Below are 27,545 nucleotides of genomic sequence, written 5' to 3'. Positions count from 1 at the left end.
GGCGGCGACGGCGGCGTTCTTTGACTAGGCAAGTATTTTCTTTCCTTTTCATACACTACCGTAGATATATACTAATCCTGCCTCTTTCACGCAAAGGGAAACCTTTATAAAAAGCGCTTAAAGATAAGGGTAACCCTTATTAAGAGCTAGCCTTATTTTTGGTTAGCTTTTCGGTAAGGGTTAGTCAAAGGTAAGGGTATGAATGGGCTTGCAGCTCAAAAGGGAAAGTCTTTCAATGTGTTAGCCGTGTTTAAGTGTCGCCCATTGAAAGGGTTTTATCGCGGAAAGGGTTGTCCGGTCCCTGGTTTGGTGCAACGTAGGCAAACGCTGTTTTGGTCATCCGACACGCCTTGATGACATGACAATCACAAGACCAGTTGACGACTAGTTCATGACAGACAGCGGACGACGATAAACAGTTCAGTACCTATGTAGGTTATCTTAAGATTTCAAAAAAAAAACGAAATAGTTTAGTTTTTCACAGGGTTTTCAGCAATGATTACAAAGTAAGATTAGCTAAGATAATTAGTCGCACAACCTTTGTTTTGTTTTCTACGACATTTCTATCACTACACATTCGTAACAAGGCTTTACTTCGTAAAGAACTCATTTTAAAGACTAATTTATCATATTTTGAACAAACAACATAAAAAAACACCGGAACGCTAACTTAACCGGGTCAATATTACGTACGTAATGAAATGTAAATGTGACGTTTTCAATCAGAAGGTACCACATTGTCGCTTACCATAAGGACGAAAATTGCTTGTATCTTTATACGAAAAACCTGTCAGAATGTCCTTATGATAAGCGACAATGTGGTACCTTTTGCTTGAAAACGACACAAATAAACAAATAGACGTGGCAAGGAGCGACGAGCCGCTCCCTCCGCGGCCCGCCTCACCGCGAGCCGCCTATCGCCGTACTACCTGAGTATGGTTACGCGAAACTATGATAACTCGAGATAGTAGATATCCAGTTTGCCGCAAAAAAACTGCGAAGAGTTACGCATAATTATTCTAACTTGAGTTAGAAGAGATACGCATAACTCAATGTCCAAAAATTCGAAAACGTCTATCTTAAAACATGAAATATCTCAGTAACTAAAGACATTTTTTGAAATTTTGTTTAAGTATTATGTAAAGCATAGTGTCTAGTTTCATTTTGCACTGGTTAGGCGTATCTCTGCTATCTAAAGATAGCAGAGATACGTCTGACACGGCAGAGATGCCATAAGAATCTAAAACTGAACTGAACTGTTGGTATCGAACATAGACATAGTATATACAAGTAGTTATAGACGCGCCACCGAGCGACCGTATTTACGTTACATTGCCGACTACAAAGGTAAACTGCATTCAAAATGTTTATCAGATACCGCAATGTAATGAAAATTGCATGCAAGTTCTTGCTAGTCTAAACCTCGCTTAAGAGAAAGAATATTCATATAAAATTTGGGCAGCATAGGATTTTTTTCTCTTTCACTCTTTCGGTATTTCGCCATCGCCTCCTCCCTGATGATGATGATGATGCTCTCCTGACCGATTTCGGCCACAGCGACATGGTACTATTTTCTCTTTCCTCTTATAGGAATCGCAATAAGACTATCTTTCTCTATAAAAGAGTGTCAGGCCCAAGGTATCGAACGATTCCCCACTCTAGTTTGTCTCTGAATTAAAAAAAAAACTACAGATGCGTGACATGCGTGAAAAAAGTTTTCTTTGCCGCCATTTGACGTGCAGTTTATCTTTTAATTAGTTTGCAAGTAAAAAAAAAATTGTTTTGTTGTTTTTAATGTAACTGGCAAAATTTTCGTGTAAAATGTGCGATAAAGATATTTCGGAGACGCCACCTCATATCCGCGAATTCCGCCAGAGAGCAACTATGCCCCAATGTCGGCTGTAATATGAGGTTAGTGAATAAACCATAGAAAGTTTATAATATGTGTGTAGATGAAGCAGTGTATGTAACTATACATAATTAGGCATTAAAACACTCGTGTGATTCTATTATGAAACTCACTTCGTTGGTTTCATAAACCCACACTCGAGTTTTAGTGCCTTTCATTATGTAGCATTCATATAAACTACTAATATGTATATTATATGTATATAAATAAATCAATATTTTCCTACTAATATCAGTTTGTATCGTAAAAATGCAGCCGAGTAATCTAGGAATCTGTCATACCTAACATGATTAACTTTATCACAAGGAAAAACATTAATAATTTCGATAATTTTACATTATTTTCCATCGATTCCATGTGATTCAGATCATGCTTGATTTACATGTTTGATTTGCTATGCTATCATAATACCTATATTCACCAATCATCAAAGGCCCGACAACCAGACTAATTAGATAAATCAATTAATTATCGTTTCTTGGTAGATAGGAAGTCGAACTGAGATAACCTTTCAAGGTTAGTGTTTTCTTGACATGTTATCGATGCATTTATTAAGCTTACCTAAATTCAACCAGATTATTTATAGATAAAGGAATTATATCTCTGCATCTGTGTAGGTATTTGATAATTGCTTTAGGGTTAATATTTATGACTATTAAGTATATACTTTTTGTAATGGACGATGACAGGATAATCTATGTTAATTGATTATTTCCTTGAAAAAACTGATTACTTATGTCGGATTAGGTAACTAATAGCGAAACGTATTTATTGTAGTGTTGACATGCTCTATAGGTACCTATTTTAGCGCCTATAATGCTACCGAAAAGTAATTATTGGTATATTAGATTATTTTAAACCGGGTCACTCACGTATTATTAAGTCGAATAGCTCGGCATGTCGACGTGAGTGCCCGGTTAAAAATAATCTAATATGTTTGAGTCTCACGGGAATTTTATAGTTAAAATTATTGGTATATGTGAGACGGGGTAAGACGAATACTGGGACGAGAAAAGCAGTTTATGGAATAATCATAGTTTTCATGTTGCCCCGAGCAAAATAAACTATGTTCTTCTTAGTTCTTATCCGATGTAATCTTAAATGGTACTTGCTAGGATTTAGAACGCAACCGCAACGAGGCCGAATCGAACTTGACGTTAATTGATACCATTTTGACATCACTCACACGTGCATCTTGCGCGCTCTCTATAACACTTGCAACGTGTGAGCCAGATGCTACATTTATAATTGATCTATTTCCTTTCTCTTAAACACCTGAAAGAACAAAGTAAATAGGTATATATATATAGGTATATACCCATACTTCGTCCTTGAACTCGACTTACCTGATGCGCTTCTTATATACGCCACCAACGCAACGACCACGGTCAGCTATCTGTTCTTTGATATGTCGCCGTCGACCACTCGAAAACCATATGGCCACGAGATAAGCACTACCAACGGTTAGTTTTTGCTGCCATTAGTACTGAAGCCTAAAATAGCATTTACACCTCGTAAACACCCACGTTCTAGAGAGGAGGAAACAAGTAAATTGGGTGTCTGAAGTTGCGTGCGAGATTATACACCGCAAGATGTTAGGGGGGCAAGTGGGTGCTTCCTCCTGATGATTGGGATGTGAGATATTGTTCGCGACAGTGTAATCACTGCGTGTCCTTTTTCAGCACATTTCCTTCTTTAACGGTGGCAGAGATAACCATATACATCTGAGTGCTTGTATGCGCTTTATATACGGCAATAGCGCCTACATGTTCAAGTGCGCGTTGCAGGCCTTTTTAAACTCTGTCTATTCCTTGAAAAATCATAATTATACCTAATGTAATGATTTTAGAACCTCACATGCACATGGATATTCCTCTAGAGCTGATATGACTCTGTGCATTCATTTAGGTGCCAATTTGCCAATGTATCAGGTAAACAACCTGGCACGTAATGGGACAATGATAGGCAATGAAACAAACATTCCAGCATAATAGTTATCCTTCAATTTTCCTGAATGTTCACTTGCTCTTTTCGCGACATAGGTATTCCTAAAGTAATGGTCCAGAGATGACCAAGTTGTTAAACGGCTGGGGGCAAGTAAGTGCTTCCTCTGTCTTGTATGATTGCGATCTGCCGGTACTCGACACAGAATTGTTGACATGTTTGGAAATAACTTTGATATTATTAATTTTTTTATACCACGTCGGTGGCAATCAAGCATACGGCCCGCCTGATGGTAAGCAGTTACCGTAGCCTATGGACGCCTGCATTACCGGAGATATTACACGCGCGTTGCCGACCCTTTAAAAACCTGTACACTCCTTTTTTGAAGAACCCCATACTGTAGCCCCTCGGGAAAATCTCGGCAGGGAGCTCATTCCACAGCCGAAGCGTACGCGGGAGGAAATTCCTCTTAAATCGCACAGTACGCGACCATTTAGGTGCTAGGGTATGAGGATGAACACCCTGCCGATGGCGAGCGGTGCGGTGATAGAAAGCGGCCGTTGGCATCATGTCAAACAATTCTTCAGAGCACAGCCCATTGTACAAGCGGTAGAACACGCATAAGGAGGCGAAGTCTCTCCTTAGACTTAAAGGTTCAATACCGCTTGTGAGTTTGGGATCGTCGACGGATATTATTGGCTTCTACAATTGTCACTGATAATCGCATGCGATTTGCGATACATTGCGGCATTTGACCGAGCGTTTTAATTTGTGGCTCCTACTAAGCCGGCAATTATTTAGCGCATATATATGTTGCAACGTTTGATGAAGCCATATAGAAAACAACTGTGGTTTTCACCAAACAAAGTTCCGTTAACGTTTTCATTCTTTACCCGCCGTTTTTTTCTTTTTCCGTTTACCTTCGTTTTTCTTCTTACGTTTTCTTGTTTTTTTTTATGTAGGGCAAAAGTTGCTTGTATGTTTGTGCACAAACTAATTTCATCAGCGATGGAGTTCTAGGATAGAGCGTAATTCACCAGAGGGCACTGCTATACTGCTAATTTTTGAAAAGTATTTTTAATTTGTGATGGTATTGGTAATAAAGCACCATAGCTATTTTCTCGTAATTATACCTTATAATATTTATATTTACTTGTCAGTAATACCTACCTATGCATTAAGTATACAGGGTGTTTCATGACCCACTGAAATCCTAAAAACAGTTTGTTCAGAATCGATAGGAGAATCGATTGCGCTATATTTTAATAGGGGTAATTTTTTTATAATATTTTATTATTTCTACATGCTCAGTCTACAAGTTTGTAATGCAACAACATCAATAACTAGCATTTGACACGTTATTTGTCAATGAGCAACACCCTTAACTGTCCATTGGTAAACCTTATCTCGTTGCAGTAAAGTATGCAAATGGTCAGTTAACAGTGTTTACGATGGTAACTAGCAATTGTTTGATGTCACTCAAACGATGAAGTATCTTGTGAAGAATTACCAGTCGAATAGAATTGCAACGAATATTTTTTTAAATGTTTATCGGATTAAAGAATAAATACTCAAGATGAGTTTAAAATAAAAAAAATCTGTTGGGGTGTCTCAGGTTTTCAGTGGCTCAAGTAACACCGTGTATATTAATTTTCAAGTCTATATTACCTACCTAATATCATAATGGTTCTCTGTGGACGTTTAATCTGAATGTGATAATCAATAGAATATGTACTACAGTGGAAACATACCAGCATTTTAACCCCTTAAACATGAATTTCGGGACTTATCATGACATTTAGTAACATGAATTCCGGGACTCATCATGATATTTAGTAAATACTGATAACATAAACAAAATGGACGCTAATTAGAATAATCAGTTAATTGAAAAGCTGACGTAACCAAATTAATCCTTGATGTGTAATCCTTAAAACTCGACTTTTGTACTAGAGATTATGGGTATTCCAAATTTCATTATGTGCTGCGAAAGGGAAACCTAGGAAATGTGGATGGACTGTGTGAGCGACAAGAAAGTAAGGAGATGAGGGTAAGGTAAAGAGTAATAAAGCAGGTGAATAATGAGATGACGAACAACAGAGAGGTGTGGAAAAAAAATACATCTCTGCCGACTCCAAGTGAATGGAAAAAGGGCAAGCGAGTGATTATGGTAGGTATGTATTTGAAACTGCTGATATTGAAGTAATTTTTTCCATTCTTAATTTAAATAAAAGCAATCCTCTATCATTTAAATACCTACCTAAATTAAAACAAGTGAATGACCGGTGAATAATGAAATTTAAAGATGGGACTCGTATCTACGCAAGTCTGGGTACTGAATTAGATAGATTTAGGTCATGACTGAAAATATGTTGGCCTATAAAAAAGCAAGTGCACTTTCATTAAAGTAACCGTTTCTTTATTGAGAAGATTGACCGAGTCGGTTGATTATTTTACAGTTTATTTGTTTCATAAGTACTTTATTATGAAGTTTAAATTCGCTATGCAAAATACGACTCTGAACTATTAGAGCCAGAATTACATTTATTTATGCTAAATTGAAATGTTAGGGAAAAATTGTTTGTAAACAAACGTAAACGGTCTCCATAAAATTAAGTTACCTACTATCAAATTACTAAAATTAAGGACAAAACTAACGAATGAAAATGAATGACGGAAACCTAGTGAGGATGACCTAGTCATGTACTGTCAATAAAAATAGACTGTAAAATACAAGAAACGAAATACGAATACGAAAGTCTATCGTCACTTCTACAGTCGCCATAAGATATATCGGAGCGGCCGAGGCTCAAAAATATCTGAACACGCACTCTAACGCCTTGACAATAGAGGTGTGTTCAGATATTTGTGAGCTCCTTGGCCACTCCGATACATCTGATGGCGACTGTACCAAAACGCCTGTGTTTGAAGTGTTCCGTGCTTTCTCCATAATCGGCTAAAAGTGGGCCTAAAGTGACCAAAGATGACGAGCGTCTTTTGTCTTCACTCACGACAAGATCAGCGGAAAGTTGATGGACCATAAATTTCGTGACAAATCCCATTTTGTTGTTATGATTATGACTGTAAACAAACTTAATATACCTACCACTTTTGAATGTAGAGCACAAAATAACGTTCAGAGTTCCACACCAAGACTCATTAAAGTTTCCTTAATTTTAATTAAAATTGTTGCACCTTCCTTCTATGCAATAAGGCGTAATATGTAAACATATCTTTTCTCAAAAATGGACGGCAAAGTCGACGTTGCCGGTTAAAAAGTAGGTCGCGAAGTGCGTAGTTTATGGTCAGTCAAAAAATTAAAAAGTTAAAAACATTGCAGTCTCGATTTCGGGACTGCAATGTTGCATACAAATTCCATTATTTGTCGAGTTCCAAACTTTTTAAAAGTTGAAGTGGCCATATCAAATGAAGGCATAGGTCCATTAAACAGCCAAACAGATGATCAGTACTTATTATTATAATGTTGGTACCGCGACTATTTAGGTGTCTCAAATAGGTTGGCGTATTTTCAGCAGAAAAATACACTTCCATTTTTAATTAAAAAAATAAAACGGCGGCAAAGCAAATCTTTTTACTTTTTTCTGTGAAAATATATACATAACAATGTTGCTTCTGTAAAATATTTCTATTATATTTGCATTTATTGCGCCATTTTTGAGAAAAGCACTATATATGACTCGGCTGGAAGGCTACTTGCTGGCTTCGGATTCAATTAAACGGACTCCCAAGGTCGTCCGTTTAAAACAAATCCTCAGCCAGCAAGTTGCTACTTCCGAGCCTCGACAATAATGTACTATTGTCGTCGACTGTAGATGTAATGGTATTGTATTACATGCTATTTATTTTCGGACATACGACAGCTTCAAAAAGAGTGACGGTCCAATTATATCGTAACGTCACAGTTTCAGGCCGGCCCTTTGTTACTTTGAATTAAGGATGTGTTCCGAAATATATTTGACCACTTTGGCCATCACCATGCTAACCGGACCACTAAGTTCGTTTTGGTATCCATGTAAATACCATTGACAGGAAATGTGATCACGATACCTAATCACAAAACTACAAATTATTGGATCTTTTCACAAAAATCTGTTTTGGCGCAAAAGACTGTTTCAACGGATGATTAATTGTTTATAGCTTCCAGGAAGGGATTATTCTGGTTCGTCTATGATCACGCACATCAGCTATGGCAATAACAACCCAGGTAACGAGATGTACAAAGTAGTGCAGAGAAGCTGGGTCGAGGAACCAGTTAGGAACGCGAGACACGCGAGAAAGCCATGATTGGGTCTAGTTTCAAGGCTATCTAGATTCTAGGCGCCTATATTATGTACCCACCTCCGGTCCTCCCACTACTGGATATAGGTTGGGTATAATATTAGGGTGCTACGTGCTTATGTATAAAACATCGTAAAATGCGTTTCCACTCACCTGATTCTTTTTAGTACTTACAAGCAGCGATAAAATTATATCTTGAAGGTTCATTTCCTTTTTCCGTACTTAAATCCATTTAGTTGCCTTCCAAAAGCAATTTAAATAATCTGCATAATTATGGTAAAAAAGAGTGACAAAAGATGCTTGGGACTGTAAAACATCGGCCAATTTGCAGATGTTTCGAAAATGACCACAAAATTCTTACCATATTTGTACGAGTCTCGTTAATTTATGCAACGTATATAAAAGTTAATTTTATTTGAATATCACATTGCTGTAAAATAAATAAAGCATTCAGGAAACAAAATACATAATTATTTTTCTTCGTATTTTCAGGGAAACGTACTACCGTGTCTCCCTATTTCAGTCAGCCTCGGTACAAAAAGTACTGAGGTTGATTGAAGAAGCATGACAAATACGAACGTTTCCGAGAAAATACGAACGAGAACAATAATGCACTACATCTGTACCTACTTTCAATTTGTACAACTCACTTTCCATTTCCGAGCTGAATCGAATTCTGACTCTCACATGCCCAGACGGTTATCAAAAAGTTTCTTGATTAAAAGTACTTTAGACAAACGCACTTTATTTAATTACTCGTCGTAATTAGCGTGAGAAAGACTGTCTCACTGTGAGAGAGGATATGGGCTGATAATAGTGATAATATTTATGAGGTCTTCCCTGTCAAGTTACGATAGGTTTATTTTTATTCTGCAAGCGTCTTATGGGTGGCTTTATTCACGTGATAAAATAACCGTCACTTTTTAACACCGCGGGATTGAAAGTGACGGACACTTTTATCAGGATGTCACGTAACGCCGGTTAGGTTCCGGCCTCGGCTACTGGAGGGCTTGGTCACTTTTTCTTTAATATAGGTATTTCAGTTTACAAATACTTAATTCTTATTCATTATTATTTTCTAGGCATGTTTCATCATAAATGAGGGAGAAAAATTACACATGTATGTACTTATTGTGTACGACGTAACACTAGGAAAAAAATTGAGATAGATATGTATAGATTTTTACGTTGACTGATAAATCCTGCAAAATTAGGGAGCAATCTTCTGAGAACAAATTAAATTACTTTCTATGAAAATATTTTAATTAAGTACTTACACTAACAATAAGTACTATTTTATTTCGTTTATAGCAATCTTCTACTTTGATAAATTCATTGTTACCTACTGAACCGTAGCATACAGTTAGCAGTTAGCTTCAGAAATGCCCTACCGCACTTTGTATTTACCTAACATGACGTATGAATCTAATAGGTATATAATTATTAGCTATACACTCTTGCCGAATTGAGTAAAAAATAATTTAAAAACTGGAGACGTATGAATAAGTATGTAAGGAGTATAAGTATGTAAGCTTAGAATCAAATTCTTTTCTGGTTAAATTAGAAATATTTTTTTTTCAATCACTAACCTAAATATAACGATTTTTAGTGCGTAAGCGGGTTCGATTGTTTTGTTTTTTATCTAAATAAATTGCGACCATTGTTCCACAGCTATATGCTCATTTTTACGACACTTTTTGTGACCCGCACCAACAATGATTCACCATTTACCAATTATTATCCTTATTGCAATCAGATAAGGTACTAACGGATACTTAAATGTGTTGGTTAGCGTTAGCGCGGCAGACACGGGATCCTAACGTCCGTTTGTTCCACATATTAAGGCGACCGATTACCACACAATGGGACAAGAAGTCGGGCACTCGACTAACTGCAATATAAAAATCTTACAGTATTTTAACATTTTACCACGAAGTTTCATGGCCACACACAATGTCGGTAGATGTTTGATAAGCATTTCTAAAATATTCCTACTTAGGTACGGTCGAGTTTACATCTTTACAAGCCAATGTCCCCAAAATAGGACCTTATTTTCAGTGTCTTGGTGACGTGTAAATATATTTTTGTAACTTTTACTTGCAACAAAATACAGAACAAAAATATAATTTTCAACAAGATACTTCAGTTCACTTCAGTTCAGTTCAGTTCAGTTCATTTATTTTGTTAAACATAGGTTACATGAAAGATGGTAGATACATAAATATACGTTAGATCTCTATGTTCTACCCATTATGCAGGTGTACAAAATTGTCTCGTGCGGTTATCAAATAAACGCATGCTTCTATTGCCCACTGTAACTTTCAGTACTACGTACTTTCAATGATCTTCAACTTCAGCCTAACAAAAAAACATAGGTAGGTAATATTGCGTCGGTGGCATAAGACATTAAAAAATAATGACTATGTCAGCTCAGTAAAATCACAGCAGATTTTTATAATAAAATACTATCAGTAAAAAATAAGTTGTAAAATCCCTTTTCTTGACCATTCAATAAATTAATAATTTGGCGTATTTCTTTGACACGGAGAAAAAGTTAGTTTCATTATTATGAAGTTAAGATACTGAATTGGAAACAATTAGGTATTATAAACATACTAAAGTCAGCCATACCGGTGCTAGTGTCACTGACGAATTCACTTTCGAAAGATCATATCAGCTGTTGAAAGTTAAACGTTCCGTGTGGGTAGTGACGGTGTGTCATATCTATAATGTTATCTTGTAGATCAGATCATTGTGATGCTCTTACGATGATTGGCTGTCATCATTTCACTTTCTGTTGCTAGGTAACGGCTCACATATAGGCAAAATGCTATTATGAATGTACTGCCGGCTAAGACTGCCAGTCATACCTTCATTGTCATCGGATTATAAATAACATAACGTAATTTTAGGATTTGTATGACAGTATGTATCATTTCATTCTATCTTAGATTGCAAAAAAAGCATTTTAGCGGCACAAGCAGATAAAAATATTCTTGTAATTTCTTAATTTATTAAATTACCGCCAATTTCGTGAAAAAAAAAACAAAAATCACCTGACCGTGTTGTCCAATAATTCACTATCTAGTATGCTACCTACTTACATATAATTTAACAACTACCATTTCTGAAAGAATTCCTTCAGAGATTGTTTTACGCGTTATAAATAATCAATACGTAACTACGATTAATAAAAGTGTGTGCAGTATTAACCGTGATTTACATTCAGATATAAACACCAGGAAGTAGATAAAATCCAGATGTTTCAGCGTCCAAATACATGCTCTCGTAGATATTTCTATATATCCTAAATCTGAACGACTGCAAGTTTTTCTTAAATAAAAAAAGTAGGTAAGTACATAGTCAAAAGTTAAATTATTTACTTAGACAAGTTTAACACCTGCGACGAAAAAATAAATTGAAACATTAGGTACCTACTTAAATTCGTTGAACGGAATATTTGTACTATATTGTATTATACCATGGCTAAAGCTAACTATAAAACTGATCACGAATAGAAAATAACTGATTTTTAAAAAATAAGTACCTTATCATAAAATTGTTGACTATCCATTAAATTTCGTCTTGTACCAAACCATAATTAGTCGCGATCGGAAACATTTATGATTTATGTATGAATAATTTACTAGATTGAAAAAAAGACTAACATGCAAGTTCTGAGTCATACGTTTTCTTACAAGTAAAACTGCAAGTGAGATCTGATCTTGCTGTAGCGTAATGTTTAAATTACGTAATTAATTACCCAATAAAACTCGCTATGAGCTCAGATCAGATGTCAGATGCTGTGGATTCTCACGAGAACTATAAGTTGTAAATAAGCTGGATAAGAGCGTTTTCACATAACAAACAGACAGTTGCTGTCGCGTTTGTAACAGTTTAGACGCCGACGCCGAATAATTTTCGGTCGAACACAACTTCCGGTGTAACTAAAACAATTAAAATAGTACCTAACTAAGACACTAAAACCCGTTAGCCTACTCATTGGTATACACTATACACAGAAATAATTCACCTACGCTACTGTAAAATACAGTCGCCATCAGATACATCGGAGCGGCCGAGGTGCTCAAAAATATCTGAACACGCACTCTAGCGCCCTGACAATAGAGGCGTGTTCAGATATTTGTGAGCGCCTCGGCCGCTCCGATATATCTGATGGCGACTGTACAACTGCCTACAATGTTTTATCGAAATATATAATATACGATATTAATATTATTTTCATTAATATCCAATTAATTAACGTATAACCCATATCGCGACATAGATAACCTCAATGTTCAGGGTATCAGCTCGCTGGTCAGATTAATTTATGCCATTTATTTATAAGTGCGTTACAAATAATACTCAAATTGATTTAAAAGATCTTGAAAGTAACTAATAGATTAGGTGTTTAATTTACTTTGGTAGACCTACCAAAGTAAACTTGTCTCTAGTGTTGGTTGCAAGTGCACTGCAGAAAACATAAATCGGAAGATCGGAACCACTTTATAGAGAGCTAACACAGTCATCGGCGCCACTTCGCGATTGTTCTTATCTTATCACTATAATCTCCGTTTCGGGTTTGATAAGTGTCTAGAACTACTTCCATACGTCATATCATATGATTACCTATTATCTTGGTAATGCAGCAACGTTACGTTCATTATTCGATACAATAACTTTACCGTGATCCCAAATTCCAAATGTACTTCTGATAGATACAGATAAAAGTTCAATAATTATTTCTAGCCGCGGATTTTTTAACCCTACCATATCACCACCACAACACCCTTGTTATAGTATGAACCTTCTCAAATTAATTTTACGCCTAAGACCCTAATCTGTTAAACAAAAGCCATTGTTTTTTTGTGCGAGCGGTCGGCCATTGTGTCATTTGTGTCTGTGGCACAATGGCCACGCGCTCAGACACAATGGCCGACCGCTAAAAATCATTTGAGAAGGTTCATACTATAATTACCACAGTCATTAAGAGGTGGCCGACACTTTTGTAGAATTAGTGTGTAACTATTTGCTCAAACGCTTCGTAGCAACAAAATATTCCAAAACTGATGGACAAAATGCAGTTGCAAATAATAAATTTATTTGTCAAAAAATTCATTCATTCATTCATTTTGATACTCAAGTTTTTATTGCTGAATGTGCTTTCCTTTCAACAGGCAACTAATAATGAGTATAACATAGGTACAATGCTAAATAAACCCAAACACAATTAGATTGTGTTGTGTTATCACCGACTCACCGAGTTCCTATGGCCACCTGCAGTCTCCATCATAAGATCAGCTCGGTGGTCATTGCAATGTCACCCAACTTACAAATGTATGCAAATTTTCAACGTCTTGTTCTTCAAATTTAAATTGAAAGATTTGGTACCCTTACAATGAACATACATAGTTAAGTAAAAACTTGTAAACACTGATTGTGCCTGATATAGCACCGAGTAGTATTAAGTACCTACCTACTTATTTATTTACATTTTATTAATATGGCAGTTATTAATGCAATGTCGCTTCTCATTTAAATACAAAGTACCTATGTAGCTTACTCGATACCCAGGGTGCCAAGTAAAGATGTTTGAGTTTTCTTACTATTATATGTAGATATAGTCGGCTTTGAGGTTGTTGTAGCTGCTATAATTAGCACTGTTTTCTGTGCTATAAGTATTACATTGTCTGAGTTATCAGTTATCACATTAGCCGAAAGGCGTCCACTGCTGGACATAGGCCTCCCCCAGGGATCTCCACAACGACCGGTTAGTAAGTAATATGGAATAAATACAATAATGTAGTACCTCTATAACTTTAGAGTAATGCAAAGCGGGTAGTGTGAAGTTTCCGATAAATACTGACGTTTAATTTTACGCTCAGTATAATTGTAAATTCAAACAAAATTGACATTCAGACCACGGTCATGCCAAATAGCGTCACGTATGAGATAATCTGTGTGTGCATAACGATAAACCGCCATGTAAAAACGTCCCTGGCTCGTATAGTGTCACATACATCTCGAGCGCGCGATGATTTTGGTTGCATTGTGTGCTCAATTAGATTTGTTTGAGTAGGCATGTTTACTGGTCGTGTATTGTCATTGCTATTGCGCGCGGGCAGGCGTGTGTCACTCCGCGTCGCGCTGCCGTCACCAGATCTGGTGTCGCATACAAATATGTCTAAAGCAAGTAAACACTGCATCGCAGCTGGTTGCAGGAACAATGACAAAAATGCTGACTACACATAAGTATATATAATATGTCCATTCGGCAACGTTTAAGCCCATTTGCAGTGGTTTTGTTATACAGTGAGCCTTCTCTACGTAGTACTATTATTTATTCTGTGGCGCGGGCGAGTTGTGTTTTCAGAAGAACCAGTGAATAGTGACTTCGACTTTCGTGATAACTTTCTTGACGTACCGGGGACTCCATTATAATGCATGCACGCATCCTCACGAAAAGTGGTTAGAATGATAACTTTTAAGTCAATACATATAAATGAGAATGCGTACAATTGTTGATGAATAATCAATTTTTTACTATACCGTTATCAATTTCTAGTAACATGAAACGATTTAATTTACTTTTTCTATAACATACTTATCTACAGTCTGACACAACAGATGGCCACATAATTTTATTATTGTCCTCCTTACGGAGCGTAGATTAGACCTTAGACCCGGGCCGCCCGGTTGCATCAATCACAATTGATGGGTTGATGATTAACTAAACTCAGCTGAGAACTATAAAACGTTAAAGGAATATAGCATAATTTATTTTAAAAATTCGCAAGTGCTAAAAGCATATAATCCTCTTTCGTTTTCAGATGCAAACGATCCTACACCACAACGGCAGCGGCGCAGCAGCGTACACCGGGCGTCTGAAGCGGCGCGAAGTGCACCGAGCCATCACGTTGCATCCCGTGAAGGACCACCGCCACATGTACAGGCTGCATACTTACTTTAAGGTACCGAGCTCGATTTCAGCTGTCAAGAGTCCTAGCTTGTTAAAAGGTCTTGCACCACAGCAGTCGGTAGTGTCGGTACATATGCCTGGCGTTTGAACTAGTTTAAAGTGGCGCTGCACCTCGTGAAGACCCATGCACAAGCTGCATACCACTAAATAAAATTTGCTCCTATCATGCTACTTTTAAATACTTGGCAGGTGCCAGGTGATTAAAGTCGGCGACGCGATGCTCCGTTGAATAACGATTAAATGCCGTTTAGCTAGGCTGAAGTGAATCCGATTAATCTGTCATAGTGTCTGGGATTAAATAAAAAAATTAACACATTTGGGTAGAATTTAGGAATTCAATTTGTAACCTTAATTAACATTTAGATTTTTTATTTAAACCCTAGCTTAGGTTTGGACTAAGCTAGAATTCAATTCATGTCTGTCAAAAAGAGTCGTAAAGATACAATATACTGCAGTTCATAGTATGTGATTCCTCCTCAGTAATAAAACAGACACTTTATTAGCTAATACTGCTTGATTGCTTACACACTTAACACCTACACTCACTTTCTGCAGAACAATTGGCTTTCTCTATGGTAAGACCGGGTATACAACGAAACAGAAACATGAAACTGAGAAAGTACCATTGCCATGCGTCCAAAAAGATTCCGTTTAATGCAGAAACACCAATGTTTTCATGACAACAAAAACTTTCATACAAAGCAAAACTTCAAACTAAGTAATCAGACAACTATGCTGAGTCTCGTCAGTCGTTACTCAAACGACAACACAACAGGTAGTTTCGTAATGTAAACCTTGTTTTAAATTTCAATCCTTGCAAATACTTTGACACGTGGCAGACCTTTACAAGTGGCAATGAACTTTTAGAAATATGACATATCTATATAGACATTTCTAGTTCCTAGTTTGAGCTTATTGATTGTTTGTAATTCACTGTCTAGGTTTTTATTTTGCGTAAGGGTTGTTTTAACGCTGAATAGAAATGTTGAACCCTCGCTTTATAGCTGGTTATTATTATTTAACTCTCATCTCATTTGACAAAATGATGAAATAGGGTATCGCCTGAAAAACAAACAAAAGTGGACGTTATTTTCTTACACCTTCTTAAATTTTAGTATTTCTTGCATTGGCCTTTGATCACGATTTTCTCAACGTACCTAGATCTAGACAAAAATTCTTATTATTTGTGCTAAATTCGTTAAAGCTGTAACTATTTGCAATAGTTGTTTTTGCATGATCATGCTATATTTTTCCACCTAGTCCCGTGTGCACCTTCGCTATTCCTCACAAAACTACTAATACTCTTTATTTACTTAGTTGAGGCGTCTAACAATTATAACAAATGAATGACTAAGTAGGCAACAGCAACACTTCCTTTGCACACGAGTTGTTTTCGCAACAAATTTATTTCTGAGAGCTAGACAGGCGCGTGCGACTGACGTCACTGAGGCAAACATTATTTAAATAAACCTATTTAAATACGTACGTACTACGTACTTTTTACACAAGTGTTTGTCCAACCAGAGATCGAAATGAAGTTTTTTTTCAGAGGTAAGGCTGAGAACGCACCTGCGATAATTTTTTTGCGATTTCAGAACCGCAAAAAGTGTAACGTACGGCATGCTTCATAAGCGCACGCACTTAAAAGACTGAAACCGCAAGAAATTAATCGCAGTGCGTTCTAATCAATTTCGTGTATAGGTACGGCCGACGACTTCCTTTTTACACGACTGCCCAAAAAAGAGAGTGGTTTTTCGTTCTTTACTCTATGCGTTAGTTTTAATTACAACGTAGTTAGGTATAGGTATTTATTATTCATTGAAATCCGCTATCGCTTCACTCTCATTTATTTGCAATATTTCTTGGTCGGTATAGCTAATGGCCTAGAACAATGCCATTATTATTTTTAATGCCCATTGCTCACGAACAGACAATCCAAGCTTCTTCGACTGCGATATGATAATTTTAATTAGTTCAACGGCCTGGAATTATCTCTTGAATAAATAAATAATAATAAATAATATCATATCCTCGAGTTGAAAAGACTTATAACCTTTATGGTCACTGTCCGAGTGACACACATTGCCCGAGTGACAAGATTGATTAGTAAGTTTACTTAGGTAGGCGCTAATGGTTGATCTCTCATCGTTTTTTAGGGTTCTGTACCTCAAAAGGAAAAAAAACGGAACCCTTATAGGATCACTCGTGCGTCTGTCTGTCTGTCTGTCTGTCCGTCTGTCACAGCCTATTTTCTCCGAAGTTACTGGACCAATTAAGTTGAAATTTGGTATACATATGTAAGTTTGTGACCCAAAGACTGACATGTAACCCAAACAAATGAATTTTAAACATGGGGGCCACTTTTGGGGGGTAAATGAGAAAATTAAAAAATAAAGTTTTTCAAACTATATCATGTTATATATCAAATGAAAGAGCTCAGCTGTGAGAATCTCAAATATATTTTTTTTATAATTGTAGGATAAACAATTTAGAAGTTATTCAGGAAAATAGGCAAAATATGACCATTCCCCCCTTTATCTCCGAAACTACTGGGTCTAAAATTTTGAAAAAAATAAATAAAATAGATCTTTACCTATAGATTACAGGAAAACCTATTAGATATTGCAGTCAAGCGTGAGTCGGACTTAATTACTTAGTTTTTGATTCACTCACGTTTACATAAAAAATACATTGTTTAAATTGTGTAATATACGGAACCCTTGGAACGCGAGTCCGACTCGCACTTGGCCGGTTTTTTTTGGTACTAGTCAATAATTAGGGTGTCAATAGACTAGAACTAGACTAGATAATATGATAGAATAGACTCGAATTGCAGTCAATAGGACAACTAACTATCGGTTTCATACAAATCGATTTCAGTCTTGATGTATTATCTTGACTGACTTCTTACTGTGTCATTTTCCGGACTTTGGTCCAGATTTCTATTTCAGTTTCGCTATTTTTGATTATTACTAGTTTTGGTATCCATAGGCCGTACGTGAACATATTCTACGAAGGGCAAAGGCCTAATAAACTGCATGGTGATTAAGATCAAGACTAACTAAAAATAACTGACCATGTAACAGCCATGTAATGATCGTAAAACATCAAAGACGTTTGTAGTTTAGCACTATACACCGCTTGTACCAAGTCTAAACACACGTGCGTTCTCTGTCTTAATACCAAATGTAATGAGTTTCGGAATTCTTTGCTTCAAATATATCTGAATTTACTAGCACATAAACAGGGTTTCCTTTAACATCTGAACATGTAACGTCTTGTCAACAGAGTCCAGATAGATACATGGGACGCTCCTAAAGAATTCCAATTTGTAAACCTTTAGTTTTAAAATAAGCAAATATGTGTCTCTTCTATTCTGTGAAACTTCAAAGTGTAATTTTCTGCGAACCTTCATGGCTCTGTTATGAGTAGTTTACACGTAGACACGTAGAAAAATAACACTAAGCGGCATAAATTATAACCTAAGTTGCTTTTATTATTTGTTGTCACTAAAAATCTATTTGAAATTTAATCATATAATAATTTGCGTAGATCATAATGACCTCTGTTAAATAAAACCTCTGTTTTGTCATCAATAATAATAGATACCTTTTATTATTTCAGAACCTCCGTATACAAGACACCCGTGAGCTATCAGTAGACCTACACAGAGATATAGCGATGTGCATGAAGGAGTTGCACGTACCGCAAGAGCAAGTGGCGGACTACATGCTTCCAGGGGACGTGTCTCTCTTCCCTGCCAAGATCGGAGACAAGGACTACGCGGGAGACAACACCATATTGGGTAAGTTGTCTGTAGAACTACACACAGATACAATGCAATTGTGAAGAACTTGCACGTATTGCAACAGCAAGTGGTGGACTACCTATACATGCTTCCAGGGGACGTACCTCTCTCAAGATACGACTGACTCTTGTCTTCTATCTCAGTTAAGATAGAAGACAAGGACTACGCGGGAGACAAAACTAGATATATTTGGTGAGTTGTCTGTAGAACTACACAGATACATTGCAATGTGGAAGGATTTGCACGTATCTGACGTACCGCAAGAGCAAGTGGCGGACTACATGCTTCCAGGGGACGTGTCTCTCTTCCCTGCCAAGATCAGAGACAAGGACTACGCGGGAGACAACACCATATTGGGTAAGTTGTCTGTAGAGCTACACAGATACATTGCAATGTGGAAGGACTTGCACTTACCGCAACAGCAAGTGGTGGACTACCTATACATGCTTCCAGACGACGTATCTCTCTTCCCTGCCAAGATAGGAGACAATTACTACGCGGGAGACAACACTATATCAGGTGAGTTAATCTTTTGTCTGTAGAACGATGGCAAAGGATTGTGCATTACATCTATATCTGTATCTAGTTTTACCACTTATCTCAGACCGTTGGAAAAGAAGTTGCTCGGTGATTTTCTAGTCGAAGGCAGCTGAGCTTTGGGACTGAAACAACCTTCTTTTATTTCATTACAGTTAAAAAAAAAATGATTTTGTCCTATTAAAGGACATCGGGACTTATGAGGTTTAAATCGCTTTTACAATAAAATTAACGGACACACAAATATCTGTTTTGACATTTTGCTGGGACGTCAGTTAATGTATTTCTGTTGCCGGCTGTAACAAAAAATATGTACTAAAAAGCAAGGAACTCTCGGTGGGCGAGTCCGACTCGCACTTGTCCGTTTTTTCTACTTTGTGATCCACAATAATGATTAGATACTAACTTCTTCACATCTGTATAGAAAGTATTTATTCCAACTTGTTTACCTTTTTTTCAGGTGCCCCCATCGACATGAGCCGATATCAACCGACGACTCTGAATGACATACTGACGTTCGACTTTATCAGCAAATCGATATACTCCACCATGCACTCAAACCCGAAGAGAAGGATCGAGTCCCCGCTGAAAGAGGCGCTGGACGACGTTATTCGAGAAGTATGTTATCTCATTATGTCATTATCCTTTACCTTTTATGAGTATCCTCAGAGAGAATATTGGCCAGTCTGTGGACCTTACCGACCATATGAATTGTGACATTTCGGATAGTTAGTTATAGAAAACGGTAACGAAACTTGTGTATTAAAAATTAACTGTAGGATAGGAAGAATAGTACCTATACAGTAAGACTGGTCGGAGTTCGACTTTGGCATAAAACGTAAAACAAGTATTTAAAAATCATTCCCTTTCACAACGCAGCACCAGGAGTAAGTAGTAGGTATATTTTTTTATTCATTTGACAGTATATCTTTTTATTCAGAATAGAATTGGGTTCGAAGAACATTAAACAGGAATAAATCGCGTACGTTAGTCATGCGTCAGACCACTTGCGGCCGTGGGTCGGAGAGCTTACCTATAGTTCTTTACTCCCCAGATTTGATCCCTAAGAATTGGACATGTAAGAAAAAGTCCGATACTTGCACAAGTGACTGCGATTCGGCAAATACAACCTCAACGCAAATGTAGGCTTGTTAAGTTATCTGAATTATCTGAAAGCAATATTTTGACATCGGTGCCACATAAACAGGAACAGTTAAAATTATTTCTTGACAACTTAACCTCCTGACGACCCGCGTCCTACAGTACCTACGTAGGATGTCCTACGTCCCCAATTAACTTTTGACTCTTTGTTAACTTGACAGTTAAATTTAAGGTAACAAATTTTGAAAACTAGTAGCATGGAGACTATATAAAGGAGCCAAATCTCTATGTATGAAAAGTGTCCATCAAAAAACGGTAATTAGGCGGCCCCACCATACACCGAAATACTACCAAAAACAACCTACATAATTTGGTCGGGTTATTTGTTGCCTTATATGGTTCATGTTATACTCATGTCCCAGAGCCTAACTAGCGCCACCGGAGAGACTAGGAACTATTATTTACAGCTGAAAGCTGGTCACTTTTGCAATAGTTCTGCCATAAGAGATTGTCGTCCTTTCTATACCGTCCATATTTAGTAGATTATTCACATTTGTTCTTTATGACAGACCGCTCCCCGCGCAAGAATTTTTTTTTCGTCAGCTGGCCAGCACCAGCACAGCGATTAACAAGGCGAGTGATATAGAGGTTTAATATGTCACAAGTATCCCCTACTTGCGAGCATCAAGGCACAGGCAGTATCGCCCAGAGATAATATGAGGTAGCTTAGGCCTTAGACGAACTCTGCACCGACTTTGACAGATCAAAGTGTGGGTGTCATTATATCATATTTACATTGAAAATTTACATTTATGATGACATTTACATACTTTGTCTGAGTAAATGCAATACAGACTTGCTTGCTTGGTTCGACTCTATGCAATTTTTACTTAGTCGAAAAGTTAAAGTAAAAGAAAAACAATTAAAGATTGGGTTTTCGGAGAAACTGTGTTTAGGAAGTAAAATTAGGAACCGTAGGCCATAATTAAGATCAAAATAAAGTAGACTGATACTACTTTTCTTACTATTGCATCAAAAATCATATGTTTCCTATTTAATTCCAGGTAATGGAAATAATTAACGCGCCATCAAGACAGCGCGGTCGAGTAATCGACTTCAATGAGCTTCTATACGGCTACACGAGATTGGATCCGCTGCACGGTGCTGATCATATTTTGGACCTGCTGCTCCGGTACCGGAGGTATCGAGGACGTAAAATGACTGCTGCGGTTAGGAGACATGCTTATCTGCAGCAGACGTTTACTGGTAAGAAATGTTTAATTATGGTTTTTATAAGCTTTTATAAATACGGTTAGGTACATGAGGTTGGAATCACTGCATCGCGCTGACAACTTTTGCGCTACAAAGATGTGCTGAAGCGTCACATGCGGAGGTGTGACATTGAACTATCGCACTGGGAGACTTAGGCACAAGATCGGCCGAAGTAGAGGCATACAGTGAGTACTATAGTGTAAGCCTTTGAAGAGCAGAGGCGAGTGGATCTCGATGCGAAGCGTGACGAGTTAAAGGCCCGACCACCTGCGGTCATAAACTACAATTTTGTCGGAGGGGTGCTGACTTGCGGTGAGTGTGGACGTACATTTACCTACTGCAAAAATACCTATAGGCTACGTCAGCCATCTGACAGCTCACGATCATCGCTCTCACTAGCCAGTACAAGCTCAGTTGCCGAGGCCGAAACCAGCCAGTACAGGATGATGGTGCTGATCATATACTGGACCTGCTGAGGTATCGAGGATGCAAAATAACCGCTGCAGTTAGAAGGCATGCTTATTTACAGCGGTCGTTTACTGGTAGGAAATGTTTTTATAATAATGCTACAGCTTGATAAGTACGTAATCGACTTCAATGAGCTTCTAAGATATGGCTACACAGGACTGGAGTTTTGATCCCTTACATGGTGCAGTGATGCTGACCAAATATATCATCCTATATTTACCTACCACGGAACCGTAGGTATCAGGAACGAAAAACTATCCCCTTAGTCAGGGGGCTTGCTGCTGGTAAGTAATATTTACTTGTTCATTCGAGTTACACTTAGGTACTCCATCTCGTTCCCAACATAATTACGATGAGTGACTGTTGCCATAGCGATAGAAAAGTGATGGTCGGTCGTCTTAAATTTGGCATGGAATTCGTATACCAAATCTCGAATGAATACCCCAAATAGTTGAGTTCATAAGAAAGAAAAGTTAAAATATGATATTTAATGTGAGGTTTATGGAATATGACGTATTTGAGGAAAATGGTAGAATGAGGAATAAGGACGGATGCGGTTACAGAAAGTTATAGCAAATGAACATGAAATTTATTAAATTATTTATATTTTCAGGCATGGAGATAAGAGAACTTCCAATGGGAGAGCCAGCACCGAGCGAGGACCCTGAGTTGTCGGACAATGCCGACTCAAAGGACCCCATGGACTACGACTTTGACGAGTCTAGTCAGCAACAGAATAGCTTCCTCGACTTCGGGAAATTGGGGGTCAAAGAGGCTCTTGAAACGGGACTAATGAAGCTCCAGAATCTACCTAATGTTCTCAAATGGAGCGACGCTGATATAGAAGAGTATCCCGTGTATAGTAGAATAATCAATTTTATACTGCCGCTTATGGGCAGGCAAGAAATCTTCGGACGTTTCATGAAAAATTATGAAGACATTGTCCTGAAAACTAACGAGGCTGTGACATTAATAGTCGTACTATATTTAGACAGTAAGAATCCGCTGGACTACGGTAATACAGAATCCCTCATCACCTATTATAAGGATCTATACGGAAAAGAAATAAAAGTCGTCCGAATGGGATCGACGACATTTTCAAGAGGCGCTGCGCTCACCGAAGGCCTGAAGCAGTGCTTAAACGACGACTTAGTTTCCTTTATAGACGTCGACGTAATGTTCAATTTCGAAAGTCTTAGGCGGATAAGGATAAACACAATCAAATACAATCAAGTGTACTTCCCTATAGTGTTCAGCGAATATGATCCGGACGTTGTTAATGGAGAGGACTATAACAAATTCCAAGGCGAAAGGTTCGTTATAAATAGTGATTTAGGTAAGTACGTGGACAGTTCCGAAAGTGGTGCTAAATCGGAGCGAGAACTCACTAATTTGAAGTACAGTAAAGAGATACATGACGATTATGGGTACTTTAGGCAATACGGTTTTGGTATACTGAGTATCTTTAAAAGGGACTTTGAAAGGGTGGGCGGGTTCGATCTAACCATTAGGGGTTGGGGGTTGGAAGACGTTCAATTATTTGAAACTATGATCAAGTCGAATTTGACTGTGTATCGAGGTCCAGATGACAGTTTGGTACATATCTTCCACTCGGTAGACTGTGATAAGCATTTGGAGAAGAGTCAGTTTTTGATGTGCCTAGGGACGAAGGCTTCGACTCATGGTAATGACAAACACATGACATATTACATGTTGAACCACCCGGATGTGCTGTGGCCAGACGCGGAGAAAGGTGCTAGCTAGTACAGGGTTCAGGCTTAGCTTATTTTATAACTAAGAATCCCCTTTTGTGAAGGGGTTGTATGTAATTGTAAATGTAATTAAAATTACGTCTACTCAATCTGCATTTGGTATAACTATTACGAAAGTCAAACGTATATTATATAGGTATGTACTTTTTTAGTCAGTTTTATTAAATTACCATTATTAGTATTTTTACGTTTAAAAAAAATAAATTTCATGAAATAATGTAAATAGAAAAAACTGGCAAAATTTTCAAGTAATTACAACAAGTATAGTATGAATTATCTCAGATCATTTTTTCAGGATCGGGCCCTAATCTGTTAAACAAAAGGTATTGTTTCGCTACCTATCGGCCTTATCGGTCGGTGTTGGCGCGTGCCACGGCGCGTGCGGCACACACCATGGCACACAAAGGCCGACCGCTAGCACAAAAGAGACAAAGGCTTTTGTTTAACAAATTACCGTCTTAAACGTAAAAATCATTTGAGAAGATGAAGACTATAAAAGTTTGATATTTTTATGAGGAATGCTACATGATATCTTGTAGTTTTGTTTTATCCTAATGAACAATTTTTATTTTAGTTATATAAAAAACCTGGCTTTTAATTTTTACTTAGAGATTGCTAGTCTGAAGTCAGTTTATATAAAACTTGACTTTAGCAATCTGTTCATTACTAAGCATAATTCTCTATTTATTTTTGTTAAAACGGTATAACCATCAGAACATACGTAAACAATTAAAAGCATTTAATTGTGAATATTGGTGGAAAAGTAGTCTTTCCATGTAATCATTACCATAAAAAAACTTTACCAACTTTAAGCTGCGTTTCCACCAGATATGTACGAAGATCCGTAGCGAGGATTGTATTTGTTAAGAACCAATAGAATCATTTACCTATCCTCACTCAGTGCAGCTCTGTGTAGTGTACTATAATACTTCCCTCGCTACGCATGCTCGCACGTATCTGCAGGAAACGCAGCCTTTTAATCAGAATTCATCTTCTATCAAGAGCATTAAAGCAACATGGTAAAGCCACTTTTCCATGTTGCTTAATACAATAATTAAAACTTCTTTGCTGGTGTCAACCCCGATAGTCGTTACAATGTGTGCCCGCTAAGTGGGTATAGCAATATTATAGCAACAACCCGCCTAGTGAGTTGATGGGCATCCGAGTAAAAGATACGACTGCCCACTAAGCGGGTTTCTGGCAGTGAATGTGTTAACAGAGTTAAATTCACTTAGGTATAATTGTTCCTATAGTTAGACAAATAAATGTTAAATTCTCACTACGTTACTACCGTACTTGATGAATACTATCAATAACTTCTTGGAGCATGCAAGAAAGTATTACTGCCGTATATGACAATAGTTACTTTATAAGAACTATTGAATAAAATTTAGTTTATAAATTGAGACAGGTGGAAAATATTAGATCATACCTGGTGATAGTGGTGATGCTCTTAAATTTTAATTAGATTAAGCGCATTGGATTTATTCTTTCAATTGTTAGCCAACCAAATTACCTAATGAGGTTATAAAACCGATGGGTCTCATGCTCCAAGTATGAACCTTAGCTGTTTTATACCCCTTTATGGAATCTTATCTATATTTTACCTTTTCATATTTCTTTCCCTTTTACTTGAATTAAACATACTCGTTATATGATCGACTGTATTATTACCCTAAGCTGGTTGTGAACTAAACATATATTTTGTACAAGCTATCACTTAAAGGCAATAATTACTTATTTAATAACTTCAGAACATTCTTGAGCATTTGTAGATATGTACAATATTACACAACAACTTTTACCTGCGCGATTTTAACTTTTACATGTCGCAATTTTACTGTTTTTGTAGATTTACTATAGTTACACTAAAAAGTCACAACTTGTAAGTTTGGACCAAATTAATTGTCAAACTGTATTTGTTTTATTTATAAAATACAAAAATGTCGCTACAGATCACAAATGTTATAGTAGATACGTTTACTCTATATAAAAATTCGTTGCCAAATTACTTTTTCTATAATTCTTTCACCATTTAATTAGCGTTTTTGGGGATAAATAAAGATAGATACCATTTCTGTTTTTGTTTGAGAATCACGTGTCTACTAGGGTGCCTACATAATAAGAATTGGCGAATAGGCATCCACCAGAGCTAAGCGAGGCACAACAGCGGAGCAAAGCACGAGGAAAAAGGTTTTTCTCATCTCTATCGTCATTGCTACATTTGAGTGCTTGAGATGCAGATTCTTGAGAAAATTGAGAATATAATTAAGTATAACTAATAGATCCAGTACCGAATAGAAACGCACGAATTAATACGGATGCCTTTTCGCTCGCACCGCTTCACAACTTAGTGCAGCAGTGGTGGATGCTAACCTTACACTTTGTGTTCTGATCTGTGGTACGAGTATAACTAAGAGTTATTAAATGTTTTAGAGAGTAAAGTCTAAGATAAACATGCCCGCTAGTTTGACAGTCGAAACAGTTGGTGCTGTACTGCACCATGTGTTTTGTTGTCATTGTTGTCAAACATCAGTGCCCTGTTTATCAAAAGCTTGTAGCTTGTAATACAAGCGGAACTCACTTTTTGACAGCTTTTGTTAGAAAGGGACTTCCACTTGTATTACAAGCTACAAGCTTTTGATAAACAGGGCACAGATCGTAATAATCGTATCGTCGTACAGCGCCATTTCGTTTTGGCGTCAAATACAAAACACGAAATTGTCTTAAGTCTGTCTGATTATCAGTCCGCCGGACGATATCGGCCTGTCAGTTAGAACAAAAATTTGAGTTCCGAACAACTGACAGGCCGATATCGTCCGGCGGACTTGTAATCAGTGGGCCCCCTTAGACTTTCCTCATCTTACACAATTAATAAATATTTGGTATGACGTAAAAAATTGGCCACTTTTCACTGTCGAAAACGTCCCATTTGTCATAATAATAAATTATTGTAGGTAAGTTTTTTTTTGTTAATCTCCGGTTAAAAGGACTTTGTGATGATTGGTGCTTGTATCATAAATTGCTTATTGTATTTTTATTAAATCAGGCTACAGCCCAATATCAACCTTCCTGCATTCCGATAAGGTTCACATTGACGCGCCGCATACGATAGGAGTTCATAGGGCTAAGGCTAACGCATGTTAATCTCATTAAGGTTCTTTTTTCTTGGACGATATATTTTGTAAATAAGCTGTAAATGTCATGTGCTCACATGTTAAGTGCCAATCGTTAGTCGTAAGTAGGTAAATATTAGAATTGAACGCAAACCGTTATATTTTTGTGTTGATATTAATGTTTTTATTGAACGGAAGCGGCAATGTGATTTGAAAGTGATTGAAAGTACGAAATTAAATTAAATATTATTTTTATCTACAGCAGTGTTTTCATTATTCGGTAACTGTCATGAGTACAGTCAGCAACAATAGTAGCGGATGAAACAACGCTTCAAAA

At 37.2% G+C, this 27,545-nt stretch overlaps 1 protein-coding gene across 1 annotated transcript in view; it reads left to right on the top strand.

Annotated features, from left to right (window-relative positions):
• LOC134748980 (chondroitin sulfate synthase 1) overlaps positions 1 to 27,469 on the top strand; it is a 74,265-nt gene extending 46,796 nt beyond the window's left edge. Inside the window, exons 2-6 of the mRNA XM_063683852.1 lie at positions 14,986 to 15,126; positions 18,759 to 18,939; positions 19,940 to 20,097; positions 21,645 to 21,846; positions 22,934 to 27,469. Coding sequence (XP_063539922.1) covers positions 14,986 to 15,126; positions 18,759 to 18,939; positions 19,940 to 20,097; positions 21,645 to 21,846; positions 22,934 to 24,084 — 1,833 coding nt within the window. The 3' untranslated portion in view covers positions 24,085 to 27,469. The remainder of the gene's footprint in view (positions 1 to 14,985; positions 15,127 to 18,758; positions 18,940 to 19,939; positions 20,098 to 21,644; positions 21,847 to 22,933) is intronic.
• Positions 27,470 to 27,545: the final 76 nt, after the last annotated feature.

Source organism: Cydia strobilella, chromosome 17 (assembly GCF_947568885.1).
Source record: "Cydia strobilella chromosome 17, ilCydStro3.1, whole genome shotgun sequence".
Taxonomy (NCBI): Eukaryota; Metazoa; Arthropoda; class Insecta; order Lepidoptera; family Tortricidae; genus Cydia; species Cydia strobilella.
The sequence above is the reverse complement of the archived record's forward strand: the minus strand, read 5'-3'. Positions and strand labels throughout refer to the sequence as shown.